Source organism: Phyllostomus hastatus, unplaced genomic scaffold (genome assembly GCF_019186645.2).
Source record: "Phyllostomus hastatus isolate PE091 unplaced genomic scaffold, TTU_PhHast_1.1 phas_scaffold_317, whole genome shotgun sequence".
In the NCBI taxonomy this organism is placed as follows: Eukaryota; Metazoa; Chordata; class Mammalia; order Chiroptera; family Phyllostomidae; genus Phyllostomus; species Phyllostomus hastatus.
Window position 1 is genome coordinate 26,244,879 of NW_025334023.1, and position 22,656 is coordinate 26,267,534.

Consider the following 22,656-nt stretch of genomic DNA (forward strand, 5'->3'; position numbering starts at 1 on the left):
AGAAAAGTTTTATAGCTTAATTGGTATGAATATGACAGATGATCTTGCAACCATGGCCCAGGGCAAGAATTAAAACCTTGCTAGGCACTGTGTTCCATGTATACTCCACCCCAGTCAAATTTGCCTTCTATCCCTGCTAAAGGTAACCATTTTTCTAACTTCTTTAGCAGTCATCTTGCATTTTTTTTTTTAAGATTGTATTCATTTATTTTTAGAGAGAGGAGTGGGGAAGAAGAAAGAGAAAGAGAGAAACATTGATGTGTGAGAGAAACATTAATCAGTTGCCTCTTGCACACCCTTAACCAGGGACCTGGCCCACAACCCAGGCGTATGCCCTGACCAGGAATCAGACCGGCATGACCTTTTGAATGACGACACACATTCTACTGAGGCACACCTGCCAGGACATTTTGCATTTCTTTATACTTTTATTACCAAAGGATATATCCCTAGACACTACAGTTTAGCCTTGCCTTATTTTGTTTGATGTGTCTTTTAAGTTTTTCTTAATCTATAGTCTTCCTCTTGCCTCTTTCTTTTCTTTGTATTTTATGTATATAGTTTCCCATAGTCTAGATTTTGCTAATTCCCCTATGGCAACTTTTTTCTGTCTTGAATTTCCTTCACACAAATTCAGAGGTTTATTGAGATTCAGATTCAATATTTTTGGAAAGGCTATAGGGGATGTGTCATGAGGCATACTATTTATGGCTGATTCTCCTTTTGGGATGTGACCAGCTGTTGATGTTCAGTGCCTAAATACATTAATTCACTGGGATTGCAAAATGTTGATATTCTAATTTCATGATTTTTTTCAACTACTAGTTGAAATCTTTCTAAAAAGAAAACACTTTCTATTATCTGTATTTTGGTTAACCAGCACTTGAGTTCGTATAAGAACGCTAGAATCAATGCTTGATTTTCTCCTTAGTGACCAGTTTTCCAATAATGAATTTATTTCCTATCATCCCATGAAGAAGATTATTATTTTTAAATGCCATTATGAATGCATGTATTTTTTTTTCTGAGCCACATCAGCCAGGGCTTTTACTTTTTTTTCTTTTTAAGATTTTTTATTTATTTATTTTTAGAGGGGAAGGGAGGGAGAAAGAGACAGAGAGAAACATCAATGTGTGGTTGCCTCTTGTGCACCCCCTACCAAGGACATGGTCTGCAACTCAGGCATGTGCCCTGACAGGGAATCAAACTAGCAACCCCTTGCATTGCAGGCTGGCTCTCAGTCCACTTAGCCACAACAACCAGGGCTCTTTTTCTTTTTTAGCATACCAAATGAGTTGACTATAATAAAAGGAAGAATGGCAAGCAAAGTTATAATAGGTTGGTTTAAATCTGTCTCCTTCTTCCCTCCATTCCCCAAATATTTATTGAGCACTTATATTTTATGCTGTCTCTTGGGTGAATAAGACAGCTAAGTCCCTGACTATGTGATGCTTACAGCTTAGATCTGCTCTGTCCAGTATGGTAGCCACTATCCACATGTACCTCTTTAAAACTTAAAATGTGGCTCATGAATCTTTATTTTTTTTATTTAAATTCAAATTGAAAACTGATACTTGATTCAGTTATTGAAAAACTTTTAAGTATTCAATAACTAGTGGATATATCTTTTCAACTATAAATTTTATTAAATCTAACTACAGATCAGTTATTTCCAGTGAAAACTTAGTGTCTGAATGGGGATACGTGTATGTATAAAATACACACTGCATTTTGAAGATGTGGTATAAAGAATGTAAAAAATTTTATTAATAATTTTTCAAATACTGATTACATGTTGAAATAATATTTTGGATATACTGAGTTACATAAAATATAATAATATGAATTATGCCTATTTCTTTTCAACTTTTTAAATGTGGCTATGAGGAAATTTAAAATTGCACCTTTGGCTCACACTATATTTCTAATTCATAACATGAGGCTAGAGAATCATGGGTTCATTTTCTTTCTTTTTTTTAAGTATGTTTTATTGATTGTGCTATTACAGTTGTCCCATTTTCTCTCCCCTTTATTCCCCTCTGCCCTATACCATCCCTCCTACCAGCATCCCTCCCCACCTTAGTTCATGTCCATGGGCTGTACATATCAGTTCCTTGGAGACCATTTCCTATACTGTTCTTAACCACCTCCTATCTATTCTGTACCTACCAGTTATGCTTCTTATCCCCTGTTCTTTTTCCCCCATTAACCCCCCTCCTCCTCCCCACTGATAACCCTCCGTGTGGTCTCCATTTCTCTGATTCCATTCCTGTTCCAGTTGTTTGCTTAGTTTGTGTGTGTGTGTGTGTGTGTGTGTGTGTGTGTGTTTAGGTTTGGTTGTTGATAGTTGTTTGTTGTCATTTTACTGTTTATGGTTTTGATCTTCTTTTTCTTAGATAAGTCCTTTTAACATTTCATATAATAAGGGCTTGGTGATGATGAACTCCTTTAACTTGACCTTATCTGGGAAGCACTCTATCTGCCCTTCTATTCTAACTGAGAGCTTTGCTGGATAGAGTAATCTTGGATGTAGGCCCTTGCCTTTCATGGATGCATTGAACAACCAAAGGACAACAAATTTAAAAACAAAAAATAACCAGAACTGCCAGAAAATTGAACTGTATGGAAGTCTTACAACTAAGGAGTTAAAGAAGAAACATTCATTCATACTGGTAGGAGGGGTAGAAATGGGCTGGAGAGAATGGGCAGCAAGGTGGAAGCTGATGGATGGGGTGGTCCCACATTTGAGTACAGATAACAGGGAAGAACTCCTGGGGAGTGAGACAGACCATGCAACCCCGGGTTCCAATGCAGGGACATAAAGCCTCAAAAACCTTCAGCTGTAAAAATCTGTGAGGGTTGAGGCGGCAGGAGAAACTCCCAACCTCACAGGAGAGTTTGATGGAGAGACCCATAGGGCCCTAGAATGTACATAAACCCACCTACCTGGGAATCAACTACAGAAGGGCCCAATTTGTTTGTGGATATTGGGGAAAATGACTGAAAGCTGACTGAGAGTAGAGCAGGCAGCATTGTTCCCTCTCAGACCCCTCCCCACAGACAGCACCACAACGCAGCAAAGAAGGTTGCCCCACCCTGGTGAATACCTAAGGCTCCACCCCTTAAAATGTAATAGCTGCACCAAGACAAAAAAAATACGGCCCAAATGAAAGAACACATCAAAGCTACATAAAAAATATAACTAAGTGATGAAGAGATAGCCAACCTATCAGATGCAAAGTTCAAGACACTGGTAATCAGGATGCTCACAGAAATGGTTGAGTATGGTAAAAAAAAAATGGAGGAAAAAGTGCAGGCTATGCAAAGTGAAATGAATAAAAATATATAGGGAACCAGCAGTGAAGAGAAGGAAACTGGGACTCAAATCAGTGATTTGGAGCAGAACAAAGAAATAAATATTCAACCAGAACAGAATGAAGAAAGAAGAATTCAAAAAAATGAGGAGAGGCTTAGGACCTTTGAGACAACTTTAAACGCTCTAACATCTGAATCATAGGAGTGTCAGAAGGAGAAGAGGAAGACCAAGAAGTGGAAAACTTATTTCAAAAAATAATGGAGAACTTCCCTAATCTGGCAAAGGAAATAGACTTGCAGGAAGTCCAGGAAGCTCAGAGAGTCCCAAAGAAGTTGGACCCAAGGAAGCACACACCAAGGCACATCATAATGACATTACCCAAGATCAAAGGTAAGGAAAGAATTTTAAAAGCAGGGAGAGGAAAGAAGACAGTTACCTACAAAGGAGTACCCATAAGACTATCAGCTGACTTCTCAAAAGAGACCTTATAGGAAAAAAGGGGCTGGAAAGAAGTATTCTAAGTCATGAAAGGCAAGGACCTACATCCAAGATTACTCTATCCAGCAAAGTTTTCATTTAGAATGGAAGGGCAGATAAAGTGCTTCTGAGATAAGATCAGGTTAAAGGAGTTCATCATTACCAACCCCTTATTATATGAAATGTTAAAGGGACTTATCTAAGAAAAAGAAGAAGATCAAAACTATGAACAGTAAAATGACAACAAACTCACAGCTATCAGCAACTAACCTAAAAGAAAACAAAAACAAACTAAGCAAGCAACTGGAACAGGAACAGAATCACAGAAACGGAGATCACAGGGAGGGTTATCAGTGTGGAGGGTGTAATAGGGGAAAAGGTACAGGGAATAAGAAGCATAATTGGTAGGAATAAAGTAGACAGGGGGAGCTTAAGAATAGTATGGGAAATGGAGAAGCCAAGGAACTGATATGTATGACCCATGAACATGAACTAAGAGTAGGGGATGTGGGTGCAAGGGGTGGTGCAGAGTGGAGGGAAATAAAAGGGAGGAAAAAAATATGGGACAAGTGTAATAGTATAATCAATAAAATATATTTAGCAAAAATAATATGGTTGAAATAAAAGCAAGTCTTTATGATTGCAAAGTATTTTGTAAATATTAAGATCACCCCAGCTGGTGTGCTGCAAATTGAAAGGTCACTGGTTTGATTCCTGGTGAAGGCACATGCCTGGGTTGCAGGTGTGGTGCCCAGTCTGTGAGTGTATGGCAGGCAGCCAGTCAGTGTTTCCCTCTCACAGCAACGTTTGTCTCCCTCTCTATCTCCAACCCTTTCCCTCTTTGCTGAAATAATTTTTTTAAAAAAACATTAAAATGAGGTGAAGCAGCATGGGCTAGTGGTAAACTAGACAGATGTTGTTCCTGCTCATGGAACTTACTAGTCTGGTGATTTCAGTCTTCTGTAAGAAATTTTGGGGCAGGTTTTGAAATATGGGTGGGGAAATTTAGTGCTTTAAAATGTTTAAGTACCTTCACCTATATTATCACATTTAATTTTTATGATAGCCACATAAAAAAGGGTGAGAATGTATATTCCTGGTCTATAAAGAAAACATGTGGTAGAGAGTAGTTTTGTTAAATTGCTCTGCGCTATCCATATTTTCCCACAGAGTTTCCTGTTCATCAGTAACATATATCATCTTTCATGCTCTTGGATATTTTAGGGCACTTCTTCATGGATGTCAGCATATAATGGATGTGCATTCATTTTAGATTTCCTGTGGGGTGTGTGTTTTTCCCCAGGCAAAAGGTGGAGGTTATGAAAGTGAAGATGCCTATCAAAATGCAGAACTAGTTTTTCTGGATATCCACAATATTCATGTTATGAGAGAATCATTACGAAAACTTAAGGAGATTGTGTACCCCAACATTGAGGAGACCCACTGGCTATCAAACTTGGAATCTACTCACTGGCTAGAACATATTAAGGTGGGTTATTTCATCATACTGTTATAGAAAGAATATCAAACAAGGTCTTTCTCTGCCCTTTGTCTATATTGGCTTTTATGATTGAAATCAAGATGAATGTACCTTTCTAAACAGTGAAGAATTGATACCTGCTTTGATCATTAGAACTACTTCTTGGGTTTGATGCTAGAATGAATGGTTTTCCTGTCCTGTGTGTGGGGTTCTATTGGACTTCTTTCACTTTCTTTCCCATCCTGTCCAAATGCTACCCATCCTTCAGGTCCCAGTTCATATTTCATTTATTCATGAAGTCTTACCAGCTTCCACCCATTTCCATTTCCTCTGAAGTTTTCACTTTTTCTTTCCATGTAATCAGGTACTACCTTGCACTTCATTTAATTACTTTGGTGTCAAGCAACATATATTGTTAATTCAGTGGAGATCAGGGCTGAATAAATCATAGTCATATTTTTTTTCTCTTCCTCAGGAACTAGGGAAGCACTATCTGTGTGAATAATAGGCACCCAATAAATAGTTGTTGCATGACTTGTGAAGTGAAAATCATTCTGGCCAGGGAAATGCAGTGAAGTGGTTGAATGAAAGATACGAGGACTACCTGTGTGAACACTGCTAAACTCATTTGAATACTAACTGAGTTGGGGACTACAGTGAGCACTGATTTGCCTAACCTGTTCATAGCGTTTGAAGAGCCAAATGTTATTTTATTTAACATAGTTCTATATATTTTTTCAGATATGGTCTGAATTTCAGTAACATAGCTTACCAAAGTAAAGACTTCTATAACTTCATATATTAACGTTATGAAATAAAGGGAAATGAGGGTTTTCCTATTAAGAGGGAGCACACTTACACTCACATCAAAATCTCTAAAATTCAGAGAAATTGAAGAGAAGGCCAATTTGATCTAATGAGAATTATAGACTATTTTTATTATTTTTTCTCTTCTGGAAGCTTAGAAACTTGAATGTAGCAAAGTATCAACACTCCTCAGAGTATGTGCGGGTGGCCTGTTTCTTACATAATGTGTAAATAGAAATCCATAAGACTTCATTTGAAACTAACACAAATTAGATTCCAGGACACTTTACTAGCAGGTACAACATCCTCTCCAAAAAGCTTGCTGGACCAGAAATGCGTTTCTGTAGAGGTACAAGAGGCACGGTTGTGCCTGGGCTCTTCTCCACCAGTCCTCACACCTGCAAGGCTTACCTGCTCACTTTCTTCAGATCCTTTCTCGAATATCACCTTCCCCGAGGGGCCTTTCCCAACCAGTTGATACAAAATAGCAGTCCTCCTGGAAGCCCCTAGAACCAACCATATGGTGCTTTCTCACGTACTGCTCTCTGACACGTTACACATTTCCTTATTTGTTTGCATCTGGCTGGCCTCTCCAGCCAGAATGTAAACTCCAATGATGCGTGGGTCACCGGCCAGCAGTGATCACAGAACGCTGCGGATGGCTCGCCAAAAACACGCGAGAAAAAACATGCACAGAGACAGACTAGTTTCTGTGGAGAAGTAGGGACAGAATGGCCACCCCCTCTAGTGGGGAGCGCGCCGATATACCGTCCAAACCTGCTTTTATTGGGCTCGTTTTGCATAATAATTCAGGTAAAGTACAGTACTCATTACGAGCAAGTAAGGAACCATAGAAAACAAGGAAGTCTGAGGGGTCTATTTTGAGTCAGGGTCAAAGAGCTGTAAGACTTTGAGGAACAAATTAACTTCCTCCTTGGACCCCTCTCATTCAACTGAGAGCATTCTAAACAAAGAAGGTTTCACAGTAATTTACATGTTCTTTCTTAGGCCTGATCACCCGGGGAATCCACCCTTTTCAGCACAGAGCTGCACCACCCTGTCATTGTTTCAGGCCTAGGTGGAGCAAGGGAACTAAGGCAACCAAGAGATAAGGAGATTTTCTCCCAGACGAGGAGAACTCAGGCTATGTCAAAGCCGAGGAGCGAGGGTCCATCACCCCCTTTTGCTGCAGCCCCCAAAGTCCTTCTTTTGGGGGGGCCTCCCAAGTGATCGTGCCTGTCTTAGGTCGTTCCTCCCTTGGGGAATCTTACCCGTCTTTGGCTAACCGACCAAGCTTTTTGGGGTTCAGTTATGAATAAAGCAGCAGAAGCAGCATTCCTGCCAAGGAGATAAGCTTTTGTCTCCTTGCTAGCTTACGGTTCCAAGGGCGTTCCCTTAGCCTTAGCCTAGGCGGGGGTTTCTGCTTCTGATACCAGTCAGGGCGGTTCCCAACACTTCAAGCCAACACTTTGTTCTGTTCTGTTGACTGCTATGCCTCCAGCACCTAGAGCCATGCCTGCAACATAGTAAGGGACTCCATAAATGTTTATTTTATAAATGAGTACATGAATTGAAATGACCACTTGATGGCTTAGGATCTTCCTGGTCAGCCTTAATTCCAACTGTTCTAATCCTTTGGGTCAGTGATTTGTAGGTCTGCATATGCATTTGAATTACTGGTGGAAGTTATTTAAAATCATGAGTTAGGATTGGTGGAGATTGGAGCCTAAGCAGTTTAGGAGGAAAAATATGCTCCCAGATGACTCAGACATAGTCAAGATTGAGATCGCTTCACAGTACCCCATTTCCAGAATATGCCTACAGTTATGATCAATAGGAGACTCTCATGAGAGTCCCTCACCTAGCTAGTAAACCTGTGTTCTTTCATTCCGATCTGTGTTTGTGGAGCCATGCTGGTTTGTAAGTGTGGTCTGGTCACAGAAGAGAGGAATAGTGCTAGATTGTCCTTTTTAAAGGAGATGACACTTTGTGCTTCTTTTTTGGTTACATCTAATTCTATCTAGTTTTAACTCAGGATCAACTTCAGAAGAAGTAAGTGATTTTACAAAGATTCTGCATATTTAAAAAATAATTAAAATTATTTTAGATACCAGTTAAATTGATGTGGCATCTAACATGATTTATTGATATGATGAGAATTTTTTATTCATACTAATACAGAAAAGTAGCTTACTCTAAAGTTTTATTTCTGTGTAAAGTTGTACTTTCTGTATGCTATGTGACATATACAAAAACAGTAAAATAAATGCTGTGGAAGTTATAGAATATTTTAAAACAGATCAGTTTTATTGGTTTCATGCATATTCTAATTTGGTTAAGCAAGCATTGTTATAAATAACAGCTAAGACTTGAGTTGGGATATTTTTCTTTAAATGGATGGTATTTTGAATATTTGAAGATCCTTTTAGAACCTAGATCTTTGTTTCTCTTTCTCATACTGTTGATTTGTTTACATCTGAGAGATGCCTTTCACTTGGATATTTCATTGTGCAGGTTTTTAGGAGTTTGCATTTATGAGATTTTTCTAGCTTTAGAAGCAAAATTGTGTATCTTCTACTATTTAAAAATATTTTTTTAGGAAGGGACCAATCTTTTCCATGTGTTATTGACACAGTTATCCCTAGCAAAAGTCTATTAATACATTTTGAAGAAGGAAGCATTTAATTTTTTAACGTTTTCATTCTTTAAAAAATCTGCTTTGCAGCTTATTCTTGCTGGGGCTCTCAGGATTGCGGACAAAGTAGAGTCGGGAAAGACATCTGTGGTGGTGCATTGCAGTGATGGTTGGGACCGCACGGCGCAGCTGACGTCGCTCGCCATGCTCATGCTGGATGGACACTATCGAACCATCCGAGGATTTGAAGTCCTTGTGGAAAAAGAATGGCTGAGCTTTGGACATCGATTTCAGCTTGTGAGTAAAGAACCTTGGCTTGATGTGTTACATTCCTCTCACATCAGACTTGTGAAAATAATGCTTTTTATTCATTAGATATTCATCTAAAATTGTTTATTCTAGAGGGTTAAATTTCTCAGGAGAACGTTTTTGCTTTGGAATGCATTAGGACATCCTATCGTGTCTTTTCTGGCTGACCCAGTCTCTTCTGTGATCTTTACCAGGAAACATTCAATATCATTCCATGATTTCCAGGGGTGTCTTCTCTCCACCTTCAATTAACAGTTCAGATTAGCATGAATGGTAATGGAATAACAAGGCACTTCTAACTTTTCCTTTACTGTGGGGGTGGGGATGGGATAGGGGAGAGCAAAGGGGAAAAAGGCAGGACAACTGTAACTGAACAACAACAACAGCAACAAAATGTTTTAAAAGGTTAACAAAATACCCCTGGCTGGTGCAGCTCAGTGGATTGAGTGCTAGTCTGCCAACCAAAGGGTCACGGGTTCAATTACCAGTTAGGGCCCATGCCTGGGCAGGTCCCAGTGAGGGGCGCATAAGAGGCAACCACACATTGATGCTTCTCTCCCTCTTTCTTCCTTCCTTCTCCTATCTAAAAATAAATAAATAAAACCTTTTTTAAAAAGTTTAACAAAATAGACTGAAAAGATGAGAATGGTTTAATTATTCTCAGTTTAAAGCAGCCCTACAAAGTAGTGTTGCTCACACAGGATAAGAGTCTAAAAACAAATCTGGGACTAAGAGAAAAATAAATAAAATGTAACTCAGAGTTTGGAATAAAACAACTTTTCTATTATTTTTCTTAAGATATTAACGCTGTAATGATCACATGTATGAAAAGTGTTGCAGTTAGTTTTATGGAAATGACAAATTTTTGTGTCCTCCACATGTCTCAAAATTTTTGTTGATGTTATTGTTGGTAACAAAGGTAAGAGTTAGAAGGAAGTCAGAGTCCAGCAACAATTGTTGAATCTTCAATGGTGCCCTCAAAATGATTGTTCAGTTTCTTCATTCATACCTCTAGAAATACGCAACAAATCTCTTCCTGAGGCTATAGGTCTCCCTTCAGAAAGTCTACCAGTCAGAAACTTCTTCCTCATAGTGAACTAAAATTTGTTTCCCATGTTTTTACATTCCTCTTTGGAGACAAGAAGAACAAATGTAACTACTTATCCATATAAAATAGCCCTTCACATATTAGAAAGTAGCCGTCAGCTCGTGTCCTTGATAGTCCTCAGTTCTTCAGACTGGCCATCCATTTCTTCTGTCTTAGCTGAAGTTCCTTGCCATCCCAGTTGTCCTCTGGACTTCGGTCCTGGCTTTTCCACAGGTGGGGTGGCTAGAACTAGCCACAGGTCCTAAAATAGAGGAATGGGGTATGTCTCTTTCAAAGGATGCTATGCTTCCTTTGACAAATGAAGGGAATCTGGTCAAGATGGTGTGTTCACACATGGTTAATAGAGGGTAATGATCTGTATTTACCACATCAGAAATTGTATTTTAAAATACAATTTTACATTTGCATTCTTGTTACCTCACACTTTGGATTCATGTAGCTTTCGATTAAATACACATTCAAGTACATTTTAGCTGTTTCTTGTAAGCACTAAATTTGGGATCAGAAAACGGTGGTTATGTATTGCCTGTCTATTAGTTGTAATCACAGAATTGGGAAAGTACAGAATAGTAATACTTTCCTAGGAAAGAAGAGCAGGGGGAGCAAATGTCTAGATGGGGTTGAGCATGGCCAGAGTAGAGAGGAGGGAGGGTGAGGGTTAGAGAATCTTGGAGAGGGGAGGGAGTTGGAGTGTCAGAGGCCTTGAGACCACTGAGAGTATGGTTCGTGGGTGGTTTGTGGCAGCATTTTCCTGGATTAGCTGAGAGACTTTCTGAAAGATGTTCGCCCATATGCTGTCTCTGATGGTTACCTTCAGTATCCAATAGTTATGAGGGTAAGTGAGCAGTGTTTATAAATGACCTGAGAGAAACCGACACTTAAAGGTCGTCTGCTCTTCTGAACTTGAATTGTTAAATAAAGTTGGACATCTGGAGTATCAATTCAGATGGTTCATGTTTTTCAATTCTCTGTAAAATGTATTTATCATGAGAAGACCATTTAAGAAAAAACAAAAAGACTTTTGCTTCAAAGGATAAAGTTTTAGTTAGCCAAAAGCTGCACATATTCATATAAATGTGACCAAAATCATAAACATTTTAAACTGTTTGAAATCGCCATGGAATCCTAAATTGTTAACTCTGGTTACCGACGCAGTTTTTCCCCTAGTTGTTATATGAAAGCAGAGTTTGACAAATTAAGGGCACCTGGTCAAGATGGTGTGTTCACACATGGTTAATAGAGGGTAATGATCTGTATTTACCACATCAGAAATTGTATTTTAAAAATTTAAATATTTATTAAAGAAGTAATCTATTTATCTTAGTCCATTTGGGCTGCTATAACAATACCATAGACTGAGTGCCTTATAAACAACAACCATTTATTTCTCACAGTTTTGAAGGCTGAAAGCCCAAAATTAGGGTGTCAGCATAGTCAGGTTCTGGTGAAGACCCTCTTCTCACTGTGCCCTCACATGGAGGGAGGAGGCTGGGGAGCTCTGAGGGGTCTCTTAGATGTGAGCACTAACCCCACCTGTGAGGGTTGCCCCAAAGACTCCTGTTCCTGATACCGTCACATTAGTTCCAACACACGGATTTCAGGAGAACACAAACATTCAGAGTATAGTACTATTAAAAATGAACATAACATTTTAAAGAAAAATGTTTTTAAAATAAAAAAGGGTTTCATGAGAAGAGTGGTGTTCTATGTTCCGGAGGGCAAATTTTTTTAATGTCTGGCTTAATAGAAAACAGCTAAATTTCGTATCTTCTGTGTTCAGTCTGTTGCAATATCCCCTGCTGGTTGAAGTATATGAGGAAAAAATCTGACCACACACAGATATGTAGTTTGAAAAGTAAAGAGTATTTTAGTAGCTTTTTAAAGGAATCATTGGTGTACTACTTTGTTATTATGCCAAAACTTGACAAATGGTCGTAGTGTCTTGGAGGTTAAGTGTAATGTGGAATCCAGAACTAAATCAAAGAAGTTTTTTGTTGTTTGTTCCATTAAGTCCCATTGGTCTGTCTTGCACTTTGAATAGATCTTCTACCCACACGTGATTTTGTAACATTGTGTGTTAGTTACTTGAAAAATACTTCTTTGTCTAGCTGTATACCTCTTCCATTATTAATGCATTTCTTTATGTTATACCATAAAACCACAGTTTTTAATACCACCACTGATTTTATCAGAAAAGTCTAAGTATTATCAAGCTCATGTTTTCCAGATAAAAGTTTTCCAAAAATTAATTTTTACTCAAAAGCTTGAATTTTATCATTGGTAATAAATATCATCCATTGTTTTCCTTGAAGTGGCATAGTCACTTTGTACATTTCTAGAAAGTCTGTAAGATACGCAAGTCTTAATAGCCATAGTTCACTTATCAGTTGTTTCTTTCAAGTCAAAATCATGTTCCATGAAAAAGTGTCATTTCCTACCATCCTACTTAAGTTTGCAGCAGAAGCACATTCTCTGTGTTTCCCATTTTGTTACACAAACTATTTAAAAAATTGTATTCAATAGGAGAGATTTAATAAAGTTAATAATTTTTACCACTTCATCAAGGAAACTGGCTTGAGAGTGATTGGCTTTGTCCCTTTCATTTAACTGTGAGTGTGTGGCAAGGAAGAATCCAACCACAGTGTGGTAAGGTACCAAAAGTTTTATCCTTCATCACTTTTGCACCATTAGTGCAAACGTCAATAAATTGAAAAAAGCAAGTAATGTTTTACTATTATGAAATTAGTTTCTACCTCATATTCTTCCCACCCCCACCCCACACTGCCCCCCCCAGAGAAGTCTGTGGTCCATACTTTTAGAATCAGTGGCTTCAGGGTACGAAGTAGGGGTCTGTTTCAGTCATCTGTGGCAAAGGTTCTCAGAGAAGAAAAAGAATGGAGAAACTGGGTGAGTGCATGCTTGGAGGGCAGAAGTCAAACATTTTTTAAAGGGGTATGAAGATTTGTGCTAATGTGATGCTTCTTGATAAAGACAGACTGGAGCTGTACGATACAACAGGTCCCCTTCATGCACTGGCCAAGATGTTAAAGGAGAAGGGTGCTTTCTGAGGCTGTTGCCCAAGTAACCTAACATTCAGGGGAAAAGTAGATCTCCAGAACAAAAATCTGGGCTCTGAGGTGTCACTGTTCCTGTCTCCATAATCAGCTTTTTACCTTCTGGGTTTCACTTATTACACCAAGTTGTAATTCCAGTTACAAGCATCTCATGTAAAACAATAATCTGGCGTTTGTACATCAAAATGTTAATAGACATTTCACAGGTAGGGTGACAGGTTATTGCTCTTTTCTTTTAAAAAGATTTTCTGAATTTTTAAAAATATTGAGGAAATAGTACTTTTATTGGGAAATAATGTCTATTAAAAAAATGAAAAATCCCACAAGGTTCAGATACTGTTTCACTGTCTTTCATTCAGAGACTCGGCCATGGAGACAAGAATCACGCAGATGCAGACAGATCGCCGGTTTTCCTTCAGTTCATTGACTCTGTCTGGCAAATGACGAGACAGGTAACATCTCTATATATCCATTCCTACTTCTCTTTTTTCAGCTGTCCAGTCAGAGTTGGGAGATTGGGTCACTGATTATCCTACATTTCACGTAAAATGGAAATTCTAGGTAATAGAGCTTTTACCTAATTACCACATTGTGAATTAGGCTAAAGAATATTATTTGAGAGTAGTATTACACACTTGACACTGTGGTTTTATTAGCATTTCAATGAGTGGCACTGATAATAACCCAAGAGGATTCCTCTTTTGTTTTATTTATTTTAATCTTTACCATATTTTCTCTTATATTACCATTCAGTCCCCTTATATCCACCTCTCCCCTCTGCCTCTGTTTTAGACAAGTAGTGTTAAATAATGGCCATATCTTCACCCAGAAGCTCATCTATATATTGCTAAACAGGTAAAGAGATGAAAAAATAGGCAAGTAATTTTAATGAGAAAAAATGGGTTAGGCGGTAAATTATGTCAAGGTAGGTATATAATAGATTCAGTTCTTTTTTTCCTTAGGTATGCAGAGATTGTTTTTTAGACCTACCAACTTTCTGACAAACACATGTGAAATTTACTGTAAATGGATTTAGGTTTTTTTGGAAAGATACCAGAGGAGACTGAAAAAATACCTCGTTTATTATGGGATCACCCCACTGATGAGGCAAGGGTTTGGTGTCTTAAAAATATTTAACTCTATTCAAGAAAAATCACATCAGAACCCCAAAGCTGGATCCAGCATATTGGTATGTGAGTTGGCGCTTCACCGCAGGGTGTGTTAGACCTGGTTTTCGTTACGGTGCCCCATGGATATGAGGCCAGCCAGCGCTGGCTCCGCTTCACTTTAGGATCACATTTGAGCTTCAAGAAAATACTATTTATTTCATTAAAAGGAGGTGGCAATCCTTAGGACCAATACATCAGTTGTACAGTATATTAAATAGTTCATCTTTTACCCCCATTAAGATTTTCAGTTTGGTTGGATTGGTTTGAAACCTGCCAGGTTAAATTGTATTGTAGCTGACTATAGTATTTTGAGGCTGGTGTTTTCACACATATACTACAAATGTGTATACAACCCAGTTTTCCTCTATACATTAGACCTTGTATGTTGTGGGGAGGGGAGATGCTACATATTTATTTTAATAGTTTTACTACTTCTTGGAGTAGGTTTGAATTTTTTCTTTGGAATTGCCTTTGAGGTAGTGTATCACCTATACAAACCCTTACACATCTTTTTTTGGGTGTTTGACTAAAAACAGTAGGATCCAGTTCTGACTGCTACCATATTCAATTTTTAAATAACATTTAAAAATAACATTTGACTATTAGCAAAAATCACATGTGCCATATCTGAGGACTGGGAAAGTTGTTTGAAACTGTGGTGTCATTGATGGTTATATGGACTGCTGTCCAGGGACTACCATGAAGGGGCAACGTACAGAGAGATATTAGTTCTGATATGTTTGCTAGAAAAAGAATTAATCACAGTTACCAGTTTGAATAGGAGAGTACATGACAAGTACATTTTCCCTTAGCAATTCTGTTAACTTTCTATATGCTATATATCTGTTGTAAAAGCAGTTAAACTTCAATTCTCAGCTTAAGTTACTAACAGTTAGAAAATCAATTTAATCCTGTGTTTCTTAGGTAGAACTTAAAATGTAGTGATGAGTATTTTGGGCATCTAGTTATGTTTTTGTGTGTGTTTTCCTCCTGAACTGAAATGTTTGGTGGTCACAGTGTTTATTAGCAGTCTTCAGTTTTACAAATAAGGGAAACAAAATATTACTCTTCAAAAGCAATACCAGCAGTTAATGCTCTGCTATTCTAGGTTTTATTTTTTTTGTTTTGGGGTTTCTTGTTTTGTTTGTGAGGAAATGTCCACTGATGAAGCTGAGCTAATAGTCTTGCCAAGAAGATGAAAACTAACCACAGGCTCAGCTCTTTCAGATTGCTGTTTAATGAGTCAGTGCATCTGTAGCTGTCTAATGCAATAAGGCTGTTAAGAGTATGTAATAGTACTGGAGATGGGACTTATTTTATAAATAAATGGGATTTGACAGAGTTTCTTACAGATAATTGGCTTTTTGTTGCATGTGCTTGATTACCTGCTTCATTCAGCTGCATAGCCACTGCATGGCAGTTACCCTTCGTCGTCTGAGAAATGTGCCGCATTACCCTGCTCACGGCTTCCTACCCCTTTTGCTTATAGTTCACGCAATTTTCCTTCACTTTTGGGTAAGGATCATTCAGAGAAAAACTTGGAATAAATATTTATTTCCCAAATCTGCAATCCAAGAGGAATCATGGAATTCCTCTTCACGGGTCACATAATTTGTCCACTCTTACATAGAAACTTTGGAATAATCTTGAAATATTACATTGACATTACATTGGTGGATAAAACTGAAGCCTTTACCTTCCTGGGATCTGTATTTTGTCCTTGACAGGTTCCCCACAAATTGTGTTGTTTGTGTAATATTAAGATACCAGTAAGCCCTTGTCCTGAAGTTAAAGAGAAAGTGAATTTTCTTTTTTGTTAGAAAGAGGCTGCCCAAGTACTGGATTACAAGGTGCTCCTTAAAAGGATAAGCAGATTGGGTTTTATTGATCTGCATGTCTGCCTTGGATAGTTATTTTTATGCATTGCTGACATTTTCTGGAGACATTGATGCTACTTTCTGTGTAATTCCTAAAAACAAAACAATATTTTTGAAAACTTAAAAAAAAATCTTAATATGTTGCTTATCGTCATTTTTAGAAGAAAAAGGTTAAAGTTGTCAGAATTGCCCAGGTCAAAATTCATCAGCCTGCCAGCTTAGGGTTAACAGATGTGGGGATATAGAAGCATCAAGGTCAGAACATTTAAATTCTTGCTGCATATGAAAAGGAGATTTGGGAGAAATTATCTTAGAAAAGTGGTAAAGTGATTATTTGAACCAAAAACCAAACAGATAATGCCATAATGGCTTAGAAATTATACAGGGTCTGGCACAAATAATACCTGTTTTTATTATAGAGTCTTTTATTTAAAATCATAAGCATGTAATACTGTAACATAACAGTATCACACTGAAGCACACCATATGACATTTTAGGTGAAATGTTTGAATTAAACTATAAATTATTACACCTGTTGTATCACCCTGCCAACCACACTGAAGCAGACATTACTTCTGCTGGACCCTGTAGTTTTGAATATTATTTAGCCTAATTTTAAGAAGTATTAGAAAGGATCTACCCATATACAGGGATAATTATGCTTGAAAAAAATGTCTTAAAATACTAAGTTTTGTGTTTGTGGTATTTGATTTGCAGTTTCCTACAGCATTTGAATTCAATGAATATTTTCTCATTACCATTTTGGACCACCTATACAGCTGTTTATTCGGAACATTCCTTTGTAACAGTGAACAGCAGAGAGGAAAAGAGGTAAAAGATGAGCCCCATCCCAGCCTACCCCCAATGTGTATTTTTTTTTTTACTAAAGTGCATTTTATGATGGATTTCAGTGGCATGTTTGTTCTTTTGAATTATTTCTTTGGCCATACTTTATTTTGTATGCTTTAATAGGATTACTTCTATCTATCTGAACCTAATCTTTAGAATTTTATTTATTTTTAGAGGGAGAAGGGGCGGGGAGAGAGAGAGAGAGAGAGAAGCATACATCAATGTGCAATTACTGGGGGCCATGGCCTGCAACCTAGGCATGTGCCCTGACTGGGAATCGAACCTGCGATGCCTGGTTCGCAGCCCGCACTTAATCCACTGAGCTACACCAGCCAGGACCTAAACCTAATCTTTTTAAAAATACCTCTGTTTCAAGGCTAAAGATGCCAGCTGTCAAGTGTCAGGTGACTTGATGGGTGGGAATTAGTAGCTACTGAAGAGAATTGAAGTGTGGGTGTGTCAGAGGAACACCAGGCTACCTGTTACCCTTTGCAGATGGAAATCCTTCAAAGCAGGTGCTGACAAATATAATTAGTAAAATGTATACATTTGAATGAATGAGCAGCTCAGATCCAAAAATATATTGTGTTCATGAGACATTTTAGTTTTTTTTTAAGATAATACTGTAAAACATTCAAACCCTGAAAGATATTATGCAGAAAGTTAAAGTCTGTTAACCCTAATCTCCCAGAGATACTACTAGTAGTTGGTATTATTTAGAACACATTATGTTTTAGTCTAAACTGCATCTATTTTCCTCAAAATGTATCCCATGTATGAATTCGAAATCATATTCTCTTGAGAAACATGTTGATGTATCTCCATCAGTTTTCATTTTTAAAAAACATGGTGGTACAAGGGTTACCATGCTTTCCTGCAGAGCGCAGGGCAGAGTGCATGCCTGCTGTGGAGCCGGGCTACCTGGGCTCAACCCTTAGGCTTGGCACTCACTGTGAGACCTCGGGCAAGTTCATTTCTACTTCTGTAAAATAGGTCTGGTAGCACTTGCTGTGCTGAGAATTAAATAAAATAAACCACACAAAACACTGCAATAACTATCACGTAGTAAGTGCTTCCTAGACCATATTTTTAATTCACCATTGTATCTTCAGTGTCGACTAGCACACCATAAGTAATTTCATGTATAGGAGACACTCAAGAATTGATTGAAAGTTGGATAGTTAAGAATAGCTAAGTTCCAAAGATACTTTTATTTTTTTAAAGCCTTGAATAAGATTTACCATGTCTAGATTTTTTAAAAGAAACATTTTTACTGAGGTATAGTTTGCATTCCACAAAGTTCACTCATTTCAAGTGTATAATTTAGTGGTTTTTAATACATCTACAGGGTTATACAACCATCACCACTATGTTCAGAACATTGAAAAGAAACTGTGTACTTGTTAGTAGTTACTCTCCATTCTCCTTTCCTCCCATCCCCTGGCAAACACTGATCTACTCTGTGGATTTGCCTCTTCTGGACATTTCAGAGAAATGGAGTCATTCAAGATGTGGCCTTAGTGTCTGGCCTCTTTCACTTAGCACAGCAATTTTCAACCTGTGTGCTGCAAGAATTTTTAAAAAATGCAGTACGTGACTAGTCAGGGGCACTGACCTCTTTCCCCTTAGATTGTCAAATTAAAAAATGACAACAGCCAACACAACAATAGCTGTGTGGTCTGAGTGAATCAAAATTATGTGTATTTTTTGTCATACCAGAAAAAAGATATTTTTTGGTATGCTACAGAATTTTAGTAATTAGTTATGTGTGTGCCATGAGATGAAAAAGGTTGAAAATCACCGACAGCACAATATTTGCACTTAGCATAAGGCTTAATCTGTGGCATGTACCAATACTTTATTCCTTTTTATGGCTGAATATTCCATTATACACATAAACTATCTTACCCATTTATCACTTGGTACACTTCTGGGTTTCTACTTTTTGGCTCTTATAAGTAATGCTGCTTCAAACATCAGTGTACAAGATTTTGTGTGCATCTTTCCAGTTCTCTTGGGTGTGCACCGAAGACTGGAATTTCTGGCATGATAACTCTCAGTTGAGCTTTCTGGGGAATTGCACCATCTTCCAATATCCTCTGATTTTAATGTCAGTGGGGCAATCACTGAAGTGTCAAAGTTATCTCCCTCTATAGAGATTTTAACGATCATAATACACCTCTTTACAACTTCTACCTAGTATAATTAGCTTATATAATGAAGAATCTTTATTTTTTCTTCTTACAGAATCTTCCTAAAAGGACTGTCTCACTGTGGTCTTACATAAATAGCCAGCTGGAAGACTTCACTAATCCTCTCTATGGGAGCTACTCCAATCACGTCCTTTATCCAGTAGCCAGCATGCGCCACCTAGAGCTCTGGGTGGGGTATTACGTAAGGTGGAATCCACGGATGAAACCACAGGTATGCTGTGCAGTGGGAGTTTTCATCCATGCAGTTGTATAAATTATGCTTGTTCCCTTTAAAGCAGCTAGAAAAATTATCTGTGCATATTTAAAATTGTCCCTTTTTCCTGTTAATAGTTACGTACAGTAGAAAAAGCACCGCACAGGGGTAATCGGTATACTTGGTTCTTACCATGACTTTGCTTGGATGACTTTGGACAAACCACTTCAGTTTTGCCTTTTCTTCCCTTCTCCATAAGATGAAGGGTCAGACTGGTTAACTTGCAGAGGTCTTGCTTTAACACGTTAGGGAAATAGCTTTAAGAATATAAAAATCTTAACAAAATTCTTGTCCATTTTGGAATATGGAATATTTACTACTTAGAACTGTTTAAAAGACTAAAAACCTGAAACTAAATGATAGGAAATCTTTGAGCACTGGCTTGTAGATTGCCTTCTTAATGACTGTTTAGGAAAGTACCGGCTTCAGGACACTGTGTAGATATACTTGTGGCATCAGGAAAGCAAGCCCATGGAAGAGCAGCAGTGCTGGAAGGTGGGCTTGGGCTCCGCGGCTGAGAAAGAAACACACGTTGCAACATTTAGGGGAAGAACTACATACCAGAATTTGACTTTGGGTTTGCTTAGGATTTCCTAGTTGGAATAATTTCGTGGTGTTTTGCTCTTGTAGGAGCCCATTCACAACAGATACAAAGAACTTCTTGCTAAACGAGCAGAGCTTCAGAAGAAAGTAGAAGAGCTGCAGAGAGAGATTTCCAACCGGTCCACCTCCTCCTCAGAGCGGGCCGGCTCTCCCGCGCAGTGTGGCACTCCCGTCCAGACGGTCGTGTGAGAGCACGTTGGACAGGGGCCAGCGTCGCCACGGACTCCTGATTACAATGGCAGCTTTGAGTAGAAAGTCTTCTGAATTCAGAATCCATCTGAGAGAAATTCAGTCGCTTTATTTATTTTGAATCTGAGTTTAGAACTATAGCAGTGCAGGTGGTTTATGTGAAATAATTCCATAGGTAATTATATGATTATAACACTAACTTATTAGTCGCCTAAAGAATATTAAAATGCTTCAATCCTGGATCCACAGTGGGAATGTTTCTGATTTTAAAAGAAAAATGCTGTCTTAGAAATTTTGGTGCCTGGTAAAATCAAAATACAAAGCATTTCAAAAACATACCTCTTGAAGGAAGAGAGCTTATTGCATCAATTTTCAAATCAACACTGAAATTCCCTGGCATTCTACATACTTCACTCTCATGACAGATCACACTGATAGTCCTTTCTGTATCACAGACTTTTCTTTTGTGGTTAGTGATGTGCTTAAGAGCAGCCTTTAAACACCCACATTCTTCATGTATGATAAGGCAAAATCTTGAGGATGTTATGGTGTCGTAGTTGAAAAATATTGTTGCCATTATTCATGTACTTGTTTAAGATGTATCATTAGATAGCTGTCCAAAATGGTGCCTTAGAGAGGTGCTTGGGGGAGGTCGGAGAGGAAAAAGGAGTAGCTGTCCAGGGTTTCAAAGAATTCCATGTCCTTCAGATTAATTTCCATTTGACCAATGACTAGGAACATCATGACCAAACATTTTAGAAACTCATTATCTATCCTACCTTAGATTTGTTGTGTGTGTGTGTGTGTGTGTGTGTGTGTGTGTGTGTGTGTGTGTATTTGACCAACACAGAAGGTATTTGGTAAGTTTTCGGGCAATATTTTAAAAAGTTTACTAGGATTGACTTTTTTCTGAGGTCTGTATAAATTGCTTATGAGAAGCACTATGTTCAAATCTCACATGAAATATTTTACTATTACTCTCTTGCAAATTCTGTAATTCCACTGAATGATGAAGTCTACCAAAGAGCTTACTGCATGTAAAAATGTACTACAGTCTCAGTGCTGGTAAGGGAGACCCCGCTTCACTGTTCACCTGCTGTGGTAAAGAGTTCGGTGCTGGCATGAACATTGACTCCTTGATGTCTGTTTCACTCCATAGAAGAGCCATATGTTACGCACTGTAACAAAGGAGCTTCTTGTCCCTTGGGTCTCTAATTAAAAGAGAATTTCAACTGACTTTTAAACTTTGTTCTTGTTCTAGTTATTTACCTTAAGTTTCTTTTGCAGAAATGTTATTTGGGAACTTTTTTGATGAGTGTCTCCTAGCATCTGCTTCAAAATGAAATGTTGATTTCTTCTAATACACAAATCAAACAATACTAAAAAAATACTTTTTTTTTCACATGTTAATTCATTATAGTCTGAACCTTAGCCCTGGCCCTCTTGGTCTATGCAAAATTGGTACCAAAATAATTTGGTCATCATGCATAGTCTCTTAAGAAAATTTATAACAGTATTTAAGTGAGCAGTCTTATCAGTGTTAAAGCTAAGTTTTCTATTTCAAATATTTTATAAACCCATTCTCTCCTGTCCATTCCACCATTTTCCTTACTTAAGCTTTTGTCATCTGGATCACGTAGATAACTGCACTGTACCCTAGGACCTCCAGGTCATCCATTATTGTGTCCCAAAGCAGGTGAACTGGACCTAGTTGGAGGCTACAAGCCAGGGGAGTCTCACCAATGGTGACAGTGGCAAACTTTCTAGCAAAGGAGGTGGAAAGTGAAAAGTGTGAGTCAAAGTCTGCCCAGCCATGTGGACTAGAGCCAAGGGGCCCATTGCTCTTGAGCAACACCTGGGGAAGAGGAGGTGGGGAAAGAAAGGGAAGAGAAGACAACAATAACTGAAGGAACACGTTTCCTGCTGTCGGCCCTTGGATTCCAGGACTCCCCCAGTCAAGGATCTCCCTCCTTAGCTGTGGGCACACCCAAAGCCCCAAGTGCTAATAAGTACGTACCTCCCCCAACTCTGCCACCAGCCTTTTTTTTTTAAGCCACCATTTTAATGCTCACATTTTCAACTTTACCCCAAGTCAGCTTCAGTAAGAGAAACAAAAACTTACACTATAGCACCACCTTCTGGAAAATGAACTTCTAATTGCCCATGTGTTGAACTGGTAGAATAAAAGTAAACAAGCGAAGCTTGACCTAAACCAAAAGGGTGTTCACTACCCAAAGGTAACAACAAAGGCACACTAAGACATTTATTAAAAATCTCAGTAATACATCACAAAAAG

The 22,656-nt window shown here is 38.2% G+C and overlaps 1 protein-coding gene across 2 annotated transcripts in view; it reads left to right on the plus strand.

The window, feature by feature from the left end:
* The window catches only part of MTMR2 (myotubularin related protein 2), a 115,270-nt gene extending 93,666 nt beyond the window's left edge, over positions 1 to 21,604 (plus strand). For both annotated transcript variants that reach the window (XM_045818176.1, XM_045818175.1), the window contains 6 exons: positions 5,097 to 5,282; positions 8,806 to 9,012; positions 13,566 to 13,658; positions 16,971 to 17,084; positions 19,350 to 19,526; positions 20,199 to 21,604. In XM_045818176.1, the coding sequence (XP_045674132.1) occupies positions 5,097 to 5,282; positions 8,806 to 9,012; positions 13,566 to 13,658; positions 16,971 to 17,084; positions 19,350 to 19,526; positions 20,199 to 20,360 (939 nt within the window). In that variant the 3' untranslated portion in view covers positions 20,361 to 21,604. The remainder of the gene's footprint in view (positions 1 to 5,096; positions 5,283 to 8,805; positions 9,013 to 13,565; positions 13,659 to 16,970; positions 17,085 to 19,349; positions 19,527 to 20,198) is intronic.
* The last annotated feature ends 1,052 nt before the right edge of the window (positions 21,605 to 22,656 follow it).